At 42.3% G+C, this 22,632-nt stretch overlaps 2 protein-coding genes and 1 non-coding gene across 4 annotated transcripts in view; all 3 read right to left on the reverse strand.

The window, feature by feature from the left end:
* The window catches only part of COLEC11 (collectin subfamily member 11), a 45,230-nt gene extending 40,297 nt beyond the window's left edge, over positions 1–4,933 (reverse strand). For both annotated transcript variants that reach the window (XM_032791072.2, XM_032791071.2), the window contains exon 1: positions 3,092–4,933. The gene's annotated coding sequence lies outside the window, so the exon portion shown is untranslated. The remainder of the gene's footprint in view (positions 1–3,091) is intronic.
* A 6,970-nt stretch (positions 4,934–11,903) lies between these two features.
* Positions 11,904–22,220, reverse strand: RPS7 (ribosomal protein S7). The gene is made up of 6 exons (XM_032791073.2): positions 22,108–22,220; positions 21,572–21,643; positions 19,194–19,337; positions 16,319–16,383; positions 13,218–13,368; positions 11,904–12,024 (listed from the first exon to the last, which is right to left on the reverse strand). The coding sequence occupies exons 1-6, from the start codon at positions 22,180–22,182 to the stop codon at positions 11,947–11,949; spliced, it is 585 nt and encodes a 194-aa protein (XP_032646964.1). The 5' UTR covers positions 22,183–22,220; the 3' UTR covers positions 11,904–11,946.
* On the reverse strand, positions 12,127–12,338 carry LOC116831251 (small nucleolar RNA SNORA73 family). The gene has a single exon (XR_004375164.1). It is a non-coding gene; the product is annotated as a small nucleolar RNA SNORA73 family (small nucleolar RNA).
* Positions 22,221–22,632: the final 412 nt, after the last annotated feature.

Genomic DNA, 22,632 nt, shown 5'->3' on the forward strand with positions numbered 1-22,632 from the left:
CCCCCCCCCCCCGGGCTTGCGGCGCCTAAGCTGATTGGCGCCGCAAGCCTGGGAGGTGGGAGAAGTGAAGCGACCACAGAGTGCTCGGTGAGGAGACAGGGCAGGGGTGAGCTGGGGCAGGGCGGGGCGGGGAGTTCCCCTGGGTGCCACTCCCCCCACCTTACTTGCTGCAGGCGGTCCTCCCCGCGCTCCCCTGCCCCAACTCCCTCCGCCTAAATGCCAACAGCAACCACGGTGGCCGAAGATCCGGCTGCTGCAGTAGCTGCCGAAGCAAATGGCACCCTCCAAATGCCAGCTCTCTAGGCAACTGCCTAGGTCGCCTAAATGGTTGCACCGGCCCTGGCAGCTAGGGAACCTAGCCCATAGAGAAGAATGGAGACTTGCAGCAAACTATAACTTCCATTTTTAGCCAAAATACTTTTAGGTTTTGGCTGAAATATTTTGGTTAAAAAGAAAATTAGTGAAATTTTCCACAGAAGAGACACTTTTTTTGTAAAGTTGTGTTAAAACCCCAATTTTCTGTCCAAGAAAAATTTAAACAGAAAACTTTTGAGCAATCTCTAACGTAGAGTAAAAATGAAGTTTTTAAAGCTACATGAATTCACTCAGAGATATATCAACATGGTAGCCTCACTACAAGATGTCAGCGGTCCCCAACCTTTTTGTGTCCAGAAGCACATTCATGTTTTCAAAAGAGTGTGGCGGGCACCAACAATTTTTCAAGGCTTATTTTGTATTTGTACATTAAATAATATGAAAAACATCATATTTAATATAACATAATATATGAATCCAGAGAGAAGAGAGAAGCCGGAGAGAAGCTGTGAGGACAGAAAACTGTGGCACCCACAGCCAGGGCCGGCGCTTCCATTTAGGCGACCTAGGCGGTCGCCTAGGGCACTAGGATTTGGAGGGGCGGCATTTTGCCACCCTCGGCAGCAATTTGGCAGCTGGGGGGTCCTTCTGCGCTCCGGGTCTTTGGTGGCAATTCTGCGGCGGGTCCTTCGCTTACTCTGCGACCGGCCGCCAAAGTGCCCCGAAGACCGGGAGCTGCGGAAGGACCCCCCCGCCGCCAAATTGCCACCAACGACCGAGAGCGTGGAAGGACCCCTGCCTAGGGCACCAAAAACCCTGGCGCTGCTCCTGCCCACAGACTGAAGCCCTGGAGTTCTCTGTCCCTGTCAGGCGCGGGGCTGCGGCTTGTCTCCCCTGCTGGGCACTAGGCAGGCCCCTTGCCTGCTGGGAACAGAAAACACCATGCTCGCAGCCTGAGTTCTATGTCCCTGTCAGGTGCGGGGCCGCAGCTTCTCTCCCCTGCTGGGCAGTAGGCGGGTGCACATAAATGCCCTGTTGGGGACCACTGAGTTATGTGATAGGACTCTGCTGCTTCCACAGTGCAGTTCTGTATTGGTCATCAGGCAAAGTCACAGGTTTAGCTATGAATTTGGATTATGACTTGCATACTCCTATTGAAAGTGTTAGTGATACAGAACTCGCTATTTTTAGATGATTCTATGTTGGCAGATGTTCACATCTAGGGTGAATTTTCTAAAGACAATCAAATATTCTTAAAGGGACAGTCAACGTAAAAAACCCACTTCTTGTCAGAAACATTTTTTTTTAATCTCTTATTTGTATTACAGCAGTGTCTAGAAACCCTAACCAACATCAGCACTGCATTATGTCACACACTGAATAAACACAGTAAAAGTCAGTCTCTGCCCCAGAAGCTTACAAGTAATCCTTCAGGTTACTATAAATGAAAAGATTATGGAAGAAAATATTCACAGAATCAACTACAGGATCAGAGCCACAATATCATCTTTTTGCCTGGCATCTGTTTCAGTTCTAATCAAAATCAGTTGGATTTCAAAGCATGAAAATTAAAATGCAATATCTTTTTAAGAATATACATGTAGGTATCTTGATCAAAATTTTACAGGCATTTTTAATAAGTGATATCATAGAAGGACTGGGAATTTGATTCATAAAAATGACATCAATGATCTTTTCTTTAAATCAATGGTTGGTTTACATCCTCCAATATCTTTACAGCTTTAAATGAGCATGCTCATAAATATGAAGTAACACCAAAATACTCTACAAACCAGCTGCTGAGAATGGAAAAATTGCTATTATCTTTCAGTTACATTTTCAGAGTAACTAGTGACTAGTAATTTGTAATAATTTAATCTCAGGAGTTTCTTTTATTTCTTTGTATGAAAAGCGAAAAATAAAGTGCATTTCACTTCTCTAATTAGATACTCAATTTTATAAGAAACGTTTCCCCTCCCAAACCTCACAGCCAATATCCATATCTATAAGCTGCATATATATGAACCTTTAATTTTAATAAAGTTTCCCTTTATCCAATATACCACTAATCCCAGTCCTAATTAGCCTTGACTCAATCTCTATTGAGTTACTCATTTACTAGCCATTGGTGTATTCTGTCATTATTGGATCCTCTACAATCTACTTCAGTATGACACCACTGCCACATGTCTTCTATCCTTTGCTTTGGGGGCTATATTATAAACTCATCTTTCGTAATAGATGAAGACATCCTGGTGCCCCAGAAAAGAAAGACAGACTGAGAAATATGTTTAGCATTTCTAGTCTTAAATGGCTATATTGATTATATTATGAAGAATCACAGCCAGGTCTCTCTTGCCACTCTGACAATTAAATCACATGTGTTCTAACCAGACAAAGATGCAATGCTGAAATTACTAAAATCAGAACCAGTGGCTCTGAAAAGTTAACATTTCAATTTCAGTTGTTAAAAACAAAAATTAAAAAAAATCTTATTTTAATTCACTGTCTCTTGCTCAGAAGTATCTTTGACACTCTCACAAACCCCAAGTTAAACAGGAATTTTTATAGCTAAATCAGGCTTTTGCAAGCAGTAAGGTCCACATTATGTCTCAGAATACAATATATCAAACTTTGTTTCTTATCCTGCACCTAACCCACACCAGTTGTCAGACATACTTTGAATGTTGCCACTCACATGTCCAGTCTATCTTACATCCAGACTTTTTCCTCCTTACATGCTTCTAATCAGTAAAACCGCAAAAGTCTCTCCTACCTTATGATTGCTGAGAAAATGGGGACTGCAGAGCACACTCTGCCTTCAGGGAAATTGCACAGATGACCCTCATGCTGCTGTTTACAGAAATCTGACAGTTTTTAATTTGAAAAGATGTTGTCTTTTGCTTTTGGACAGTTCAATAAATCAGACAGAACAGTTGCAAGTGTTATCTGTAAACAACTTCCTGTTTGAAATAGATCAGCTGTCCTGCAGCACAATAATTAGGAAAGAAGTGTGGGAAAACTGAAGAGGTCTATGATGTAAGCTGCTTATTTTGGGAATGTACTTTTTTGGGAATGCATTCTCACTGTCCCCTCCCCCTCACTAACAGAAAGCCCCATTTGTAACCATTTAGATCCAACTAACCACACACACATTCCCACCAGAGCACAATTTTCCTGCATTGCTTTAATTTCTGCAACTGATATTCAAAAGACTACTAAAATTCCAATGTATGTAATTAATACATTCTTCCCCTATCCCAATTTCCCCTATTTTTGCAACTGGCTAAAGTATTTTTCACTTCTGGAGTAAAGCATGCCACTGTTTAAAGAGCAGAAACTCCACACACTGCACAATAATGTAAATACTCAATTCTCCACATGGCTGGTCTCTTCCAAGCCTTTCTGTTTTCTTCACCCATATGGAACTACCCATTGACAAAGGGAAGTTCGATGCCTGTTGAGGGAGAAGAACATTCAGAAATTCTACAGTATAACTCCTGAATTGGTCTATTATGTTGTTGCTGTTTACTCCTAAACAGTTGTCACATTTTAACCCTTCAGTATATAATGGCACTTCAGTGCCGAGAGAAGTAATTCATATATACTTTAAGCATCAGAGTTTTCCCCCATGGTCCTAAAGGAACAACCAAAAAGTCACCTTGCCAATGGGAATCCTCAGGTGTTCTGAAGTCATTGTCACTGGCTCTCCTACCCTCCGCTCAAGAGGCACATCAGGGATGGACAAGGATCAGAGATAAATCCTTTGCATTCTGACTTATCTTGGCCATTGTTGGACAGATGATCAAGGAGGACATAAAAGGTGATTTAGACACCTTTGTCTCCCTTCCCACTACCCCAGCACCAGCTTTGTCAAGCTCATGCTTGGCACAGCTCAGGATTAAGCCCCATGTGCATTTTTGTACAGTCAGTATCACGGATAAAGCCCTTAGGGAGCCATTTGGATGTGCAAAGGCAGATTCATTAAAAAAAACAACCTACTCCCCCCCTTTTTGTCACCACAACCAACAACTGTGGCCCACATTATACTAACAATTAACTAGTCTTTAACAAAGGGCTCATACATTTGTTAGTAACTTACAGTGTAAAGTTTCTTACAGAAATATCAACAGCACAGTTAGAGTTAAAAATCTGAACAGCTTTTTCCATTATAAATATAGATCCTCAGGGTTTAATCTCTTGGCCATTTCATTTCCACATTAGGCTGGAACCTGGCAAACAACCCACTTTTTAAAATTATTTTTCAATAATTACTAGAGATTAAAACTTGACTAGATTATGGTAAAATTATGTCAGTGCAAAAAGCTCAAAGAGAGAGGACATACTAATATAAATATAGAAAGGCCACAATGTCAAATTAAGGGTCTAATCCTATTTACCTTTATTTACATAAGAAGTGCCACTGACTTCAGTGACAATAAAGGGGCAATTAGTATTACACAGAATTGGGTACAAATAGCAATGCTCTCAATGAAATGCTAAGGAAACTGTTTGACATAAAGAATGCAGCAAAATGAATTCAGTTCAAGGCTTTGAAGATCATGTTACAATAGCAATGTAACATATTTAGATACATATTTAAATCTCTCTACATAAATACAACTTTGCGAGACAAGAAGGGACATATAAAAAGAATCAAAAAAATCTTTGAAGGAAGTTAGCAGCAAAAGAGATAATAAACATTCAGGGATTTACAAGTAAATAACAACATAGAAAGGTTGAATAAAAGAAGCAAAAAAATCAGAGTGTTAAGGGGAAGACCAGGCATTGTAGTGGGAATGCATTCCTGAGAGCTTTTTTCCCCCAAAAAAGGGGGGGAAAAAAAAGAAAGAAATCATTAATGACTTTGGTTCATTTAAGGAGAAAGAAATGGTTTCTCTAACGGAGAGGTAAGGATGGCTTTTCTAGCAGGAAACAAGAAGAAGAAAAAATTATCAAACAAAACCACTTGAAAGTGCTTTTCCCCAAAATCACCAGGAGTTCACCCTGCACGTGGAATAAAGGATTGGCCCCTAAACCCACTTCTTAAAATAAATAAATAGAAAGGACTGAGAGCGATCTTAACCCAGTTGAAACAACTCCCACTGAAGTCAATGGAGTGCAGGATCACACCCTATGGAGAAAGTTCTGCCTAGGGAACAAAACCCATCAACAACTTTAAACTATTTAAAATAATAAACCAAACAGTTTAAACCACGATGCCCCTGTGAGAGGGTCACAAATACAATTTCAGTACTTCAGCAGAGAGTAGCAACTGTTCCCTCTATTCTTCTGTGGGCACTCAGCACTGCACAAAGGGGCTGGGAGGGGAAGCAGCAGCTCTGTGATCCTGCCCTCCTGTTCAAAAGTTCACTTGTGGTGCAGCCAGTGCAGAACCCCTGCCCTTTGGGCCATTCAGAAAGGGAATGTATCGTCTTGTGCTCAGCCTGGGGCGGCCAATCGAAAGGGGCGGCACATCTGTCCATTGTTAGGGTGGCACGTCCGGGTAGGTGGTGATGGCACTTCGGCCGCAACTGGGGTAATTCGGCGGCATTTCGGCAGAAACTTAATCATTTTCTTTCTTTTCTTTTCTTCCCCTCGATGCATGGGGCAGCAAAAAAGCTGGAGCTGGCCCTGCCTGTGGCAGTGCAAATCTATGCTACTCTTCATTTGGGCTGGTATCTAAAACACACTTTGGCCCTGCATGAAGTAGATAGGAAAGCACTGTAATAGACAAGAATGGCAACACGGGAAATAGACAATAACAGGTAGAGCAGGGGTTCTCAAACTGAGGGCTGGAACCCCTCAGAGGGTCGCAAGATTATTACATGGAGGGTCACAAGCTGTCAGCCTCCACCTGAAACCCTGCTTTGCCTCCAGCATTTATAATGGTGTTAAATATATTTAAAGTGTTTTTAATGTATAAGGGGAGGGTCCACACTCAGGGGTGTGCTATGTGAAAGGGATCACCAGTACAAAAGTTTGAGAACCACTGAGATAGACGGTTATTCAGAGCCAAGGAAAGTCTGGGGCCTATCCTCTGAGGATCTTAGAACATTTCATAAGCATTAATACACCTGTGGAATAAGTATTATCATCCCCATTTTACAATGGAAAACAAACAATTACATTAGTATTCCCACCATTGCTACCAACACAGATCTACAAACATGAGAAATATCAGAAGGAAAAGGTGAATCTAACAACCACTGAGTTTTAAGACCAGATTTATAAAGGTATTTAGGTGCCCACATCTGCAGATAGCTGGATCTTCAATCTGCAACTTTAGGCACCTCCATACCTTTATAAATCTTGCCCTTACGGTGTGCCAGCACAGCAGCTTCCCAGCATAATTATACAGATATGATTGATAGCTCAAGCAGATCTCACTAAAACTAGCAGTGTGGCCACAGGGACAGCTCAGCCCAGTTACCCAGGTACAATCCCATGCGACCCCACGTGCATATTGAGATGGCTAGCCCAAGCCGCCACCAGCACATTGCTGTTTTTAGCACACTAGCTCAAGCAGAGCTCACACGTGTCTGTCTACCCATGATGGGAAGCACCTGCACAACTGCTGTGCAGATATACCCTGTCTCTCCCTTGCTGCTCTGGAGACAAATCAAATCTGAGTCAGAGACAAAGGGGGATGTGCTTCCTCTTGAAGAGCTTGCCAGTGCAATATTGTCCAATTGAGAGTGCTTGGTGGCTAAACAGTAAATTTATCATTTAACTGTGACTACAGCAACTTGTTGCAAAGCCCATAAAAGAGAGAACCTTGATTGCAGTAATTAATGGGGCGGCATGGATCTGTTAATCTGTGCGCTGTGAAGAAGGAAATCCTGCAGTAAGAAACTTTCCTCTTCTTGGTCAAAAGACAGTCCACAAACCCAAACAGTGGCTAGAGGAAGCTGTTAGGCTCAACTTTGTGTAGGGAGCAGCTTACCAGATGTTTGTGTCAATTTTTCCCCTGCTCCTCTCTTACTCTGGGATAGTGTAGTGTAAGTTACTGCAGCACTTTTCAGGGTGCTACTTATTCCTCTATCCAATTCTAGTAATGATTGCAAGAGGGACAAGGGGAGACATGGCAGAGCTACAGCTCTACCCACTTCCTCAGCATGAGAACCACTTCCATGGACCCTGTTTACCCAACTTGTGGCCAAAGGTGCAATTGAGGCAGTGTGGCCAGAAAAGGGGCAGAGTCCTTACCTGCTCAGCCATGTTACTGTTAAGGACAACCTAGTCTACTGGGATTTCATCAGAGTAGGATTGTGTCAGTTTTTAAACCTAATATAAATTATTTGCAAACAGTTTATAAAGTTCTGATGCAGAACTTTGGTGCTCTAAGTCTCCTAAAATGAAGAGGAAGGATGTAGTTAGGGCATGAGCACAGGATTTAGTAAGAGCAAGGCCTCCCATGTATCCTTGGGCAAGTCACTTAAAGCACAAGGGATAATAGCACTTCCCTGTCTCACTGGGGAACAGAGTGGATGGTGGTGAGGAATAATGAGCTCATAAATTGTGAGATGCTCAGACATTACAGTACTAGTAGGCAACTAGAATGCTGTGAGACAGGACTGCACATCTGAACTGCAATACGTAGATGTTGCTGTCACACATTTTTTTTTGTAAGAGACAAGATCTCCCCCTCCCACCCACCCAAACTGATGAGATTGCAAACGGTTATGACTCAAAACCAGCAATTCTGATCACATAGATCTCCATTACTAGCCTGCCTGTGAACACACCGCCTTCCCAAATATCAGCTTCAATAGCCGGACAAGTGTCTGACCAAACTATCACACTGGGTAAGCTATATCTAAGATTTCCAAAGGGGTCCACACCTCCATTTGAAGTGTTTTAGAGGCCTGCCCATGAAACAAAAAGGTTGTAAACCACTGCTCTAGAGATGTTTTAAGGAGAGAGATGCTACCCTTGATCCTTGTAGCAAGACTGTCCAACATATGGCTCAGAAACCAAATTCAACTTGCTTGTATCTGTGGCCTTTAGGACATTTTTATTAATAATGGAAGCTACATTCTGAAGTTTCTAGGCTGCAAAAAGCCTTCCAGATATGAACCAATGCAGTGATGCTGTTGTGAGTCTACAGACAGCTTCAAACAATGTTAAGGCTCCTGTCTTCTATTAAGTTAATTGGAGCATAAAATTTGAAACCAAGCACTTCATTAGAAGTTACTAATCGTCTTAGTGAATGAAATGAAAGAGGGATTGGATTAAAACCAAAGAAATAAGAATTTTAAGTTATTGCAAGGAAGAACAGGAGACAGACGTGAAAGAGGGAAGTAGTGATGGTGGCACAGTGGGTATATTTTCCTCAATTGACACTGTATTTACAGGCACTTATTCAAGTCCAGATTCCATCCTTGATTCCTGTACATTTCCCACAGATAATCAGTGAGCATCATGTTGATAGATGGTAGTATATAGTCAAATTTATACCTCCTAAACCACCACCACAATTAGTGGCCCTCTCCACTGAAGGTAAGATATTGCCCTATACACTCCAGGCACCAGGGGGTGGGGGATGGGGATGATGAAAGAAAAAAAAAAAAATGCTGAGACCTCTTGCTGCTGCAGAATTGTTCCATTCCTTCTGCAGTATTGGAAAGTGAGCAGCTGGTGCCTCTAATACAAGGCTGCTTCTGTCCTACTAAAGGGAGGGCATGCTGGGTGGACCAAAGCTGCAAGCAAAGTCCCCCTCCTGCACAGCTTCAGGAAAGGAACAGATTGCTAGGACAGTGGAAAATGGGAGCAAAGGAAAAAAAGGTGGCAGTAAAATCAGAAACCTGTAAAATGGTTGATTAAAGGATCCACTTGGAGCCACTCAATAGGTAGGAAGAGATGTGTGCTGTTAAGCTTTCCCCATGGGCACTGGTTTTTCAAACACCAAAGCTCTTAAATGTTAATTCATTCTTCTAATTGAATGCCGATTGCAACAACAGGAAGGCCACTTAGGAAAGTAGCTATCAGATACTGCTCTGGGCAAACGTGATGCCTTACTCCACATGCAGTGGAGATGACAGTCAACTGTTTAGAGTAGCATGGATATTTAGTAAGGCTGTTGATTAACCATACACTTAACTCATGTGATTAACTGGAAAAAACAATTGATTAGAAAAATTCTAATTTTGTTTTTAGAATGCAAATATTTATAAATAATGAGCACTGTACACTGTATTCTGTTGCAAGTGAAATCAGTATATTTTAAAATGTAGAAAGACATCCAAAATATTTAATAAATTTCACTTTAATTGCACTGTTAAGCAACAGAATACAATCAAAGTACTGTAGTAGAATCTCTATCATGAAAGCGCAACTTACAAATGTAGATTTTTTTTGTTGCAAAACTTCACTCAAACAAGACAATGTAAAACTTTAGAGCCTATAAGTCCACTCAGGCCTATTTCTTGTTCAGCCATTCATGAAGACAAACAAGTTTGGTTACATTTACTGGAGATAATGCGACTGCTTATTATTTACATCAGAAAGTGAGAACAGGCGCTCACACTTTTGTAGTTGGCATTGCAAAGTATTTACGTACCAGATATGCTAAACATTCATATACCCCTTCATGCTTCAGCCACCACTCCAGAGGCTATGCTCGTGACGCTTGTTAAAAAAACAATACATTAAATGTGTGACTGAACTCCTTGGGGGAGAACTATGTCTCCTACTCTGTTTTACCCACATTCTGCCGTATATTTCATGTTATAGCAGTCTTGGATGATGACCCAGCATGTTCATTTTAAAAACACTTTCACTGCAGATTTGACAAAAAACACAGTAGATACCAATGTGAGATTTATAAAGATAGCTACAGCACTTGACCCAGGGTTTCAGAAGTGCCTTCCAAATTCAGAGAGGAACTACATGTGGAGAATGCTTTCAGGAGTCTTAAGAGCAACAATCTGATACAGAAACTATAGAACCCTAACCACCAAAAAAAGAAGAATCAACCTTCTGTTGGTGGCATCTGACTCAAGTGATGAAAATGAACATGCATTGGTCCACACTGATTTGGATCATTATCGAGCAGAACCCGTCATCAGCATGGCTGCATGTCCTCTGGAACGGTAGCCAAAGCATGAAGGGACATAGGAATCTTTAGGGCATTTGGCACATAAATATCTTGTGACGCTGGCTACAACAGTCCCATGTGAACCAACTCCCGTTCTCACTTTCAGGTGACATTGTAAACAAGATGCAGGCAGCATGATCTCCTGCAAATGTAAACAAATTTGTTTGTCTGAGCAATTGGCAGAAGAAGTAGGACTGAGTGGACTTGTAGGCTCTAAAGTTTTAGATTGTTTTGATTTTGAATGCAGGGTTGTTTTTTAAACTTAATTCTACATTTGTAAATTCAACTTTCGTGATAAAGAGATTGCACTACAGTACTTGCAACTGAAAGATATCTTGTTTTTTTAAAGTGCAAATATTTGTAATCAAATATAAACTGAGCACTGCACACTTTGTATTTGGTGTTATAACTGAAATCAAAATGTATTTTAAAATGTAGAAAACATCCAAAAATATTTAAATAAATGGTATTCTATTATTGTTTAATCACACAATTTTTTTAATTGCTTGTCAGCCCTAGTATTTAGTGAAGTCTTGCTTAGCTAGGAACTCAGATTCCCAGTGACTTCAACTGGGAGTCCCCACACCACAGGAAGATAGTTACATACTGGGAGTGTCACCATGTGCCTTAGATTTGCTTTTAGACTTTTAAAAAAGTCACCCATTTCAGAGGCGCCCCACCTGTCTTTCAGAAGTATCACCAATGTCTCAAGCTGTTGAGGTAAACAATGTAGGCTTCCCCACACCACTTCAAACAAATCCCACTGACACCTCCCCAGGGTCTAGCACAACCCTCCAGCTGTGAAGCAACTAGAAACCCATATTCATCTATTTTGATATCCTACAGACTTGCAAGAGTAGAGCTAGAACCTGTGGACTGACAAAATCTGCATTGTAGTTCGATGTTCTCCCATTAGTAGTAGTTTTGTGATTTACAGCAAAGACAGCTTAATCTGCAGAGAAGAACACTGCTTAAATTTCTGCCTTGTGACCTTTGAAATGGGTGTTTAAGAATTGTGGCCATACGGAAATGGAATTTTGTCTGCCTCCGCCCCATACTAGGCTGTCATATCTAGAGCCAAATATTTATTATGTAGGTTAATGTTCCCACCAGCCTTGGGAACTGTAGGTTTCCATTCTACCTGAGTTTCTTAAATAAATGCAAAACTCAGGAGCTTAAGGTTTTGCGCACAAGCTTGACAGACCAATTCATCCTCAGAGAAGGGATTATTATTTAGGCCTGTTTAGTTTACTTTCCTACCAAGGCTTTCTGTGTGATTTAGGATATGGACATGTCCCCTAGAAAATGAAGTCTCTTACCTAGTTACCATTAGGTACTGGTGACATGAGTTCTTACCTACTTTAATACATGCAACTCAGTTAAACTAGTAGGTTCCATGGCCAAGCTATTACTGGTCACCTACGTCAGCTACTTCCTCCTTCTGTAGTGTGCTTTTATGAAGTGTTTAGTTGAATGAAATTGCTTAAGATATGAACAATTAAACTGTTTATTCAGTCAGTCATTCTTGCACTTTACAGCTGGAATTCTGGGAACTCAAAAATAACATCTTTGCCAGTGAGCTTCTTGTAGACACCAGAAAATGTTTCCACCTGGAAAGAAAGTCAAGTTTAACAGCATTAGTTTACTTTCAATGGGTTTTATAAAAGCTGCATGTTCTGCTGTACAGTTCAGATATACTATAGTATGTTTCAAGTTGCACCCTGCATGGTTTCTCCTCAGTAACTGTCTAGAGACAGAGAAGTTATAAAAAAATGTATAGGATGCTGTCCTCGTCAGCTCTAGAACCAGAGACAGACTTGCTCTTCAATACTGGAAGGGGATTGTACACCACTGCACTTAGGGCTATGCTCCCATATACCACTTGGACAGAGCCAATAGTAACCTTGATGGATGACCACATTGGTGAAGATGACAGATGCATTCAGGAACTAATTTAGTCCAGCATTCAAAATTATGTTTATCCAAATCAAACTTGGAGTGTTTCTTAAGTTACTGCTAAGAAATCCTATATCAAACAGAAAGGATAGGCTTCCCACTCATTTCAAACGAGTTTTCTTTAAGTTAGGTACAGGGCCGCTGTTTCTCTTTTATTGCCGCCACAAGAAAAGAGGGCAGCCATGCTGCCCTAGGATTGGATGGAATGCCGCCCCTTAGAATCTGCCACCCCAAGCACAAGCTTGCTTGGCTGGTGCCTGGAGCCGGCCCTGGTTATGTACCAGCACTAATCAAGCCACATTTCCTGAAAAAATTAGACTAAGTGAAATACTAAATAGACAATGACAATTCTTCCATATAGCGATTACTTCCCAGAATTCTTTATGTGGGAGATAATGTTCTGCAGAACATTAAGACTCAATCCATTAGTCAATCACATAGATTTGCCAGAACAGACTCAGACTTTCAGAGCCGTTCAATCCACAAGGCACCTGAAAATGAGCCACACAGATATGTTGCCTCCCCACCCCATTATGTACCTTGGCTTTGAAGATCAAGTCTTTAATTCTAAAATAAAAAGCCCATCTTCTACCACTCATACAAAGGGAACAAGTAGGAAAAAGGTCGCCACAAATCAGCTAACCAAGAGTGTAAAGCAGTCAAGTGCAGTCAAACTAAATTTTGATTTTAAACCTTCTATTAGCATCTCCTTAGTCCTAAAAGAAATTAAAAATCAGAGCATAGTTCTCACACCCTTGCCACTGCAGCAGTTTTGAGTTTTACACTCAGTTATATGACTCATCACAACCCTTGTGTTACAGAGAAGAGTATAAAGTTGGTTCCTTACCTTGTGTTCAACATTATTCTGTTGTGCTTTGTCCAAATGGACCTTTATGAGTCTGCTGCCATCTAGTTTCACGCGGATTCTCTTGCCCACAATTTCACTAGGGAAGACCAAATCTTCGAGAATGGCATCATGCACTGCAGTAAGTGTACGGCTGAAACGCAATATTTTAATGAATTAAACCAGTCAGTCAGTCTCAAACTTTTGCACTGGTGACCCTTTTCACAGAGCAAGCCCCTGAGTGCATTCCCCTCTTATAAGTTAAAAAACTCTTTTATATATTGAACACCATTATAAATGCTAGATACAGAGCAGGGTTGAGGTGGAGGCTGACAGCTTGCGACCCCCCATGTAATAACCTCGCAAGCCCCTGAGAGGTTCTGACCCCAAGTTTTAAACCTTCAAGGGGTTGGCAAGTTTAGTCTGACAAACTATAAAACATGTAGTTTCTATAATCTGCTGATGAGATACTACCACAATTCTTGGGATAAAGGAATGTATGGGCTGGTAAATAAACTGTTAACATGAATTACCACCATATCAACAAGTTAGTTGTGACCATGCCACAATTCATCTCAGAAGCTATTCCAGGAGCCAGGGACATGGCAATACAAAATAAAACTGAGCAGTTTGTAGAGGAAGTCATATCTGAGACTGTACTATTTCTATCGATGCTTGACTATAAGTGTAAGCAAGTTATATTTATATAATTTATCACGTTTATATACAGTGCCACCTATAAGTGTGACCAATACTTTCTCATATGAAGAATTTGAGAGATTCTACTTTTAAGAGTGTATTTACTGCATTAAGTTAAGATGTGTCAATTGGTCATTTTAGCAAAAATATTGGGTTATTCCCCTCCAATGCCCCACTTGCAGTGTTAGAGATGATTCTGTAATGGACCACAGACTCCTATCTGAAGATGCTGTTCTACAGCACCTGCTAGTTTTAAAGGAAGTATAATGCAAGTTTCCCCCCCATACAGCCCTATTGCTGCAGCGTCTGATAGAGTTTTTTCTCTACATCTTAGACCACAAAAAATTCCATTAAGTGCCCTATGAAGTTCTTTGAATACCCATTTACATATATTCCAAAATCATTGTATAAAGTATCCTTGACATTACAATTACAGTGAAACTGACTGTATCCCAGAATGAAACCAACACGAAGTGCAAATTACTCAGTGAACTTAGATCGTCCACAATTTCAGTCAGATCAACTAGCTAGAGAAAATGTTTAACAGAAGCAAACAGTTGCTTAGATTTGAACACAGAGAGCCAATGACACTATTTTTGAGTGATTAAATTCTGACCTGGGGTGAAGAAAGTAAGTTAAAAAACCACACTCACTGCATTATAGGTGAGACCGCGTTATATCAAACTTGCTTTGTCCCCCCACCCCATTCCTGGTTCCCTAATCGCCCCCTCCAGAGACCACCATCCCTAATCACCCCCAGGAGCCCACCCCCAACCAACCCCCTGTCCCCTGACTGATCCGACCCCTATCCACCCCTCCCTGCGCCCTGATAAGCACTCACCAGCAGCAGCGGCCAGAAGCGGAGCACCTCGGCCCCAGTCCGCTCCACCCTGCCAGCTCCCAGCCACAGCGCTCCGCTTCCCGCCGCCGGTGAGTCCAGGAAGGTTGGGGAAAGGAAGCCCCCTGTACTCACCTGCGGCGGGAAGCAGAGTGCCACGGCTGGGAGCTGGCAGAGTGGAACGGGCTGGGGCCGGACTGCTTCACTTCTGCTGCTGCTGGTGAGTACAGGGGTGGGGGCGGGAATCCCTTCCCCTAAGCGACACAGCTGAGGCCGGGGCAAGGGAAACAGAGTGGGCTGCTCCCGGCCCCCCGCTAATCCCTCAGGCCACTCTGGGACTATGGGGCCACCCAAAAAAGTGCCCTTCCACAGCTCCTACCCCCCCTCCCCCAACCCTGGGGGGAGACCCTGAGACCCTCTGCCCCTTATCAAATCCCTCAGCTATGGCCTGGCCCAACACCCTTAACACGCTGCTCAGAGCGGCATGTCAAGAGCTTTACCATGTTGTATGTGAACCTGTGTTCTATTGGGTTGCGTTATATCGGGGGTAGAGGTGTACGTGCACCAATATGGAGATTGTGTGGTGGGGGTGGGGTCAAAGGGTTCAGAATGTGGAAGAGGGCTCAGGACTGGGATAGAGGCTTTGGGTTCCGGGGAGGTGAAGGCTCCAGCTAGGGGTGCAAGCTCTGGGGTGGAGCTCGGATGAGAGGTTTGAGAAGAAGTCTGCCCCAGGGGAGGGAGGGAGGGAGGACGCCTCTTCCCACCTGCGTGGCCCTTGATATCCTGCTGCATAGCCACGCAGCTTAGAGAGAACTTAGCTAGCATGTAATTCCTGGACTGAATTCTCTGCAGTACAGATGAAGAGTTAGTGTCTATTCCCTGGATGTTCATCTGTTCTAAGGCTAGCATTACAGCAAGTTATTGGGAGAGGAACCCAACCCACTTCAGTTACTCAGTTTACATACATTGCCTCATTGTTTTCTGAGATGCCCACAATCTTAAGGACTGTGGCTGGGCAGACCAAAAAACAGAAGTTATTTGTAATTAATTGCTTTTGGCAAATATTTTGCTAGCAACTACTGGAAAAAAAAGACTGCTGGATGTAGATGGAAAGATTGGGAAAATGTGTACAACAAATTCAGAATGCACTGTCAGTTTCCAAGTAAGGCCAGAAACTAAGCAAATCAAGTACTTAAAGAAATACACCAAAATCTCAGAACTGACAACTAAGCCACTGTGGTAGAACACAGTCCTCACTGCTATCTCACAGCCATTCTAGAACTGCAAGATTAGAAAGTGACAGTAGTAAAGTTTCTGAAACACATTGAGGGACTGATTTTTTAAGAGAATCAACCTGAATACTGAAGATGCAAGGAAGTACAGGATGATAAAGGGCACTATTCATACCTTAACCTTACATGCCAAAAGGAAGAATCTTCGCTGAGCCAGCGTCCCAGCGTATTTGTTTTGTGATCTTTCTCAGATCCTTTACATATGATCAAAATGGCATTCATGCCAGTCACATAAGAGGAATGGCACACACTTCTACAATGTAAGATTTACTTACCTCCTGGGACGCTTTTGCTTGTTTTTTGTACGGCTTTTCCTTGTTGGTTTGGGCAAAATCCTTCTCTGTGAAACAAAGTGATAAGACTCATGAAACATTTAGTCAATATCCTCAAAATAAGAGATATTCAGATTTGAAGTCATAAATAGGACTTTCAAGGGTTACCATTCTCCTGCAGAAGTCCCACAATTGTTTTCACATAGCATCAAGGAATGCTCAAGGAATACCCAAAACCACATTCCAGTTACAGAAGTTGAGCTTTATCATAAAGTCAGTTTCTGTAGTGCAATGCCAAAGCCTCAAACTTAAATTCTCACGCCCAATATGTTCATTGGGAAGAAGTAAAGCTTTGGAGAGAACAGTCTGTATTTAATAAAGCTAAAAGCTGAGATAATACGTTCACCCACATGGGGGAGCGGGGGGAAAAAAAGAGAACCTTTTCTAGAAATAGTTGCTAAAAAACACTTACAGGGAGTTTTGCCCATTGTGATTTCCCCCGCTAGATTATTCTTGAGATTGTTATTAATCTGCTCCTGGTGTCAGTTCTTTGGACACCTATGCTATGTCTACATGAGGAAGTTGTAAAAGTTTGAATAAAGGGATACTTACACTGATTTTGTTAACCTTGTGCAGACTGTCCATGTGGACACTTTTGTTAGTTTAAAAGTGGGTTACTTTGGTTTAGCTCAATGTTTCCCAAACTTGGGACACCGCTTGTTTAGGGACAGCCCCTGGCGGGCCGAGCCAATTTGTTTACCTGCCGCATTCGCAGGTCCGGCTGAGCACGGCTCCCACTGGCCGCAGTTCACCACTCCAAGCCAAAGGGAGCTGCATGTCCCTCAGCCCACACCACTTCCAACAGCTCCCACAGGCCTGTAGTAGCAATCCACGGCCAGTGGGAGCCGTGCTCGGCCGGACCTGCGGACGCGGCAGGTAAACAAATTGGCCCGGCCTGCCAGGGGCATTCCCTAAACAAGCGGCGTCCCAAGTTTGGGAAACACTGGTTTAGCTTATAATTTTAATGGATTTTCATTGAGCTTAAATGAATTCTTAAGTTAAACTGTCCACACAGAAGTCTACACCAGTTTAAAAGAAAAAAGAAGAAAAAAAAAAAAGCCAGCATAAAACGTCCCTTTAGTTAAGCCAGTGCAACTCATCATAGGCAACCTTGTCTTATGTTGTGAGAAGTTTCATTGTTTAACCAGAAAGGTAGGCGTTCTAGAGCTGATCTTCACTATGGGGAGATCACTGCTGCTGTAATCAATTCAGCAGGGATTGATTTAGTGGGTCTAGTGAAGACAGACCTGCTAAGTCGATGGCAGAACGCTCTCTGGTCGAGCCCAGTACTCCAGCTCTCCAAGAAGAGCAAGGGAAGTTGACCAGAGAGCGTCTCCGATCGATGCAATGCAGTGAAGACCGGGGTAAGTCAACTTAAGCTATATCGATGGAGTAGCATGTTCACATAGCTGGAGTAACATAACTTAGGTTGACTTACCTCCACAGTGAAGACAAGCCTTCTGAGCCCTGGCTCCAATATTGCAGTATCCAGAACTCTCATGCTTGCTAATGCCAAGCCACTACCACTGAAGACAAATGTTCTAGAGTACCCCACAAGCAGTGGTATGATTTGTTATATTCCTTTAAAACATTTATCACCCTTTTTATACCATTAAAGATTCCAATAATTAACAGTGTTATACATTTGTTATTGTGTTATGTGATAGCTCACACCCGGCTTTGTCTTATGAGTACGAGAGCCCAAAGTTTAAAGTGGAGGATTAGCAGAGGCGTTTCATTGTACAGAATATACCCAGTCACACGTGAATTGAATTAAGGTATTTTGATCCTTTTAAACTACAATACAAAAAAAAGAATGGATCTCTTCTTCCCTTCACAGCTGAAGGGTAGCCTTCATAACTACTAAGAAAACACACATGCATCCATTTAAAGTTATTCTCATGGTAATAAGAACTCCAAGATCTTGCTTTTCCTAATGCTAGCATCCCATCCATCTATTCCCATCTCAAAAAGCTTTTCTTGGCTTAAACAGGGGGTGGAGGAGGTGTTACGAATAAAGGAAGTCAGATCTCACTAGCATTGCCCCATCTGAAATTAACAGTATTCCAACAGAGTAAGATTTAGGTTCTTCCTTTTCACTTTAAAGACAGCAAATAAAACTGCTCCTCTCCCTACCACTTGTATTAAAGCTTACTTTTATTCCACTGCAGAGCAGGCGGCGGCAACTTTTCACAAGTGGTATGCAGAGTCATTTATTCACTCTAACTTAAGGTTTCGTGTGCCAGTAATGCATTTTAATGTTTTTAGAAGGTCTCTTTCTAAAAGTGTATAATATATAACTAAACTATTGCTGCATGTAGAGTAAATAAGGTTTTTAAAATGTTTAAGAAGCTTCACTTAAACTGCCAGGACCGAGGCGGTGTGTGTGCGCCACTGAAAATCAGCTCACGTGCCACCTTTGGCACACGTGCCATATGTTGCCTATCCCTGCTGTAGAGTGTGCAAAAATACTATGCTTACATTTTTCCTGCTTAAGTTTCATTACTTCTAGGACTCTACTCCAGCTACATGTTATTTCTCCTTTTCAGAGTATGGTTCAGCCATCCTATATAGTTTTTCCTCTACTGATTAAAGTAAACTCATGCAAGCTATGGGGACTTATGTGAAGTCACAGACTGACAGTGTCTAGAAAAGTATTTGAACTACTACAGCTAGAACCAAAAAAAAAAAAACAAAAAAACAAAAAAAAAAAACAACCAACTCACATTCGATACATTTACCTCCCTAGTCCCAACAGGTTCAGAGTACCAATATGCCACACACAGAGTGATAAACCATAATATAATCAACTATTTACCTGAGCAATGAACACCACATGCTTGCCACTGAATTTTTTCTCCAGCTCACGAACTAGTCGGACCTGGATCTTCTGGAAAGATTTCAGCTGAGGAACTGGTACAAAGATTATGATTGCTTTTCTACCACCCCCTACTTCAATTTCCTAAGACAGAAGACAAATAGACACTTAAGACAAAATCCATTAAACATAAAAAATGACAGTTTTCTCATGCAAGCTTTGCTGCAATGTATTTTGTTGCAATTGTGAATTGCTGCATGAAATGAACAGCCTTTTAACCCATTAGGCTAGTATCCCTATACGTCATGGGACTGTCACAATTACAATTCAGATTCACTGACTCTTTCAAACAGGAGAATCACACAAGCAGACATCAGTAAGTAGACTGAATTGGTCTCCAGTGCAACAGAATTGCATGGGACTGGTATTGAGATCAAGTTTCAAATAAAGTAATGTTACCCCGGCATACATGAAGGGTAAAAGTCAACACAAACAGGTTGATTGCCTAAACACCTTCCACTAACTGTCTTCCACACAAGATCTTCATACAAATATTAAAAGGTAGCTTAGTCAGTCACATCTATTGATTTGCCAAGATCCACACTGCTACTTCAATAGTACTTTGTATCTCTCCAAATACTTTTATAAGCATGGTAACATGATTGCGTCCTGAATGGTTTATCTCCCCAGTATGCAATCAAGTACTAAGAAGTTGATGCATCCCTCACCAGCCTTACTGCTAGGCACAAGCTTATCCTCCAACATCATAGATTGGGACTCTAGGTCATTACCCCTTAGAGCAGTGGTGGGAAACCTACAGTGGGACGGATTAAGCCCACTGCCTAATTTCATCCAGCCTGCAGCAAATCTCTGTGCCACCTGCTGAAAGCCCAGAGCCTCAACGATACCCTTCCCCCCACCCCGCGGGGCTCGAGCTGTAAGCACTGGCTCAGCCCCTTGCAAGAGTGGGTGCAGGAGGTGCCTAGGGTTGCCAGCACCTTAACTCCTTCTGAAACCCCACCGACACCCCAACTCCCTACTCTAGTCCTGAGCCCCCTCCTGCACCACAAACCCCTCGGCTCCAGCGTGGAGCCCCCTCCTCCACCACAAACCCCTCATCTCCACCCTAGAGTCCATACCCCCTCCCACCCTGAATCCCTTGTTTCTGACCCCACTCTAAGCCTCTCCCACTGTGTGGCCTGCACTAGTTTTTTTTTCTGTGGGTCAATGGTCACTGATAGAAAGGTTCCCCATCTCTGTCTTAGAGTTTGGCTCCCAAAAGCCACTTGAATAGAGCCTGAGGAGACCCACCTCACTGGACGCCATGTTGGATTTACTAAAAATGCATTGTGTCCTCAGTTTCAAAATCTGTTCAACAATAGCTCCTCTTATCTCATTAGGAACAGCCCTCTTGGCACAAGTACTGCACTTTCCAAGAGCAAGCTTCTTGAGACAGATTCAGACCCCATTAGAAGTCAGTGTGCACACCGCAGCCACTTGCCTAAAGTCCACATTCAGTTTGCAACTTCAGTCAATATATCTGTATTGACACCAACAAACCTGCACAGATTAGGGCAACAAGAATCTGCATAAGCTTTATTACTGCTTATGTACGAAGATCACCTTTGAATCTCAGGTTTGCTGTGCCGGGCTGGCAAACGAATTTGTAATTTGAATAAATTTTGTTCTGAAGTGTTTGTTTTTTTTAAAATACAGGCCTCATGCCATTGTCACAATCACATCCTAGACTAAAAACTAAACTTTGATGAGCTGACACTTACTCTGTGACTACGCGAGACTGGTATCTTGATCAAATCCCATTTTATATAGTCCAAGTTGGTGGGTTTTTTTGTTAATAATGACATGAATATTATTTGACATATGACAGACATCCCAGGGTTCTATAAAAATAGGACAATTCTAGACTGCATTTCATCAATGATTCTGAAATTGCAACTTCAGTGTTAGTAAAGCAAGCAAAGAGCCATTTGGATTTTCAGATCTAGTCCTGCAAACAGTCTGGGAAGTTAGAAATAGATTTTATACTTATTAAATTTGGATCAGTTTATCTGGAGTCAGAATTGTGGAAGCTCTAATGACATTTTACAGTAACTTTTCAGACTAGAACTGTATTTTAAACAAAAAAATAAAAAGCTACAGCAGTCAGCTCCAATAAACAGGGTTACAAAGCTTGAAGTCTGCCTCCTCCCATTAAGTCACAACAGTATTCAGCAAGACTATCCCATGAAATCTTCCATTAATCTTTAGTTCAAACTTTTTGACCACTTGTCACACGGCATACACCAACATATTGAATTGTCAGTTGACAACAAAGTCAGTCACCTTTTTGAATGGCGTGCAAGTTTTTTTAAACCTACCTTAGCTGCTGTGATGTTCAACTCTCTCAGCTGAGCTTTTAAGTCAGAGTTCATCTCCAACTCCAGGAGAGCCTACAGAGAAGAATTCACGAGAACACATTCTGAGTACTGACAATTTTAAGTTGCCTTTTCTCTTACATCACTTTACTTTCTGACACATGTATACATGCACTAATTTGCTAAACACTAAGCAATCATCTGTTATAAAACAATCCCTATATATTTTTTCCAGGCAAAAACAGATCCATGCGATCAGGAACAAAACACCCTAACCCTTACCACCCAAAATGGATACATCATTCAGTGCATGACTGGTTAGTTCTTATATTTCCCTCTGAAGCATAAGGCATCTGTTGCCATCAGAAGCAGAATATGAAGCAAAAAATCTGCAATTCCTAAGGAAACAGACTTATTCGGGAAGTTTAATTTCAGCTTTGAATCAAAAGGCCAGTTTTGAAAGACGCTATGACACTATCTGTACTTCCATTAGTTTTTTTAGTTCAAGTTATTAGGTGACAGTGGACGTAAGGACATACCTGGGAAATACCAGACTCGAATTCATCTGGTTTCTCACCATTGGGCTTCACAATCTTCGCGCTAGAACTGAACATGGCCTTTCTACAACCCAAAGAACAGAAACATCTCAGTTGTCAGCAGACACATGACTACTAGCCACAACGCAGAGCCAAGGGCTTTCTGTTAGTTGGACACGGCAGAGATTTTAGTCCCTTCATCCGTGTGTCAGACCTGAGAGAAGAGATGAGACGCTTCACAAGCCGCGCACAGTTCAAAGCGGTCACATGGGGAAAGCGAGCAGTGGAGTCACAGGTCAGATTTCTCTGGGAACAGGCTCCTGACAGAAACAGCCTCTCCTCAGGTCCGCACCAGGGCTAGCAGCGTCCTGGCCACGCTGCGCTGCAGGCCACTGCCTCTTCGAGGGGGACGGGTCGGGGGCTACTCCTTCCCCCGCTGCCCGAGCCCGGCAGGAGCCCACACGCTGAGCCCATCATTCACTGAGGCGGCCTCTGTATGGAGGAGCCGCACAGATCCCGGGCCTGGCC

The sequence above is a fragment of the Chelonoidis abingdonii genome, chromosome 3 (genome assembly GCF_003597395.2).
Source record: "Chelonoidis abingdonii isolate Lonesome George chromosome 3, CheloAbing_2.0, whole genome shotgun sequence".
In the NCBI taxonomy this organism is placed as follows: domain Eukaryota; kingdom Metazoa; phylum Chordata; order Testudines; family Testudinidae; genus Chelonoidis; species Chelonoidis abingdonii.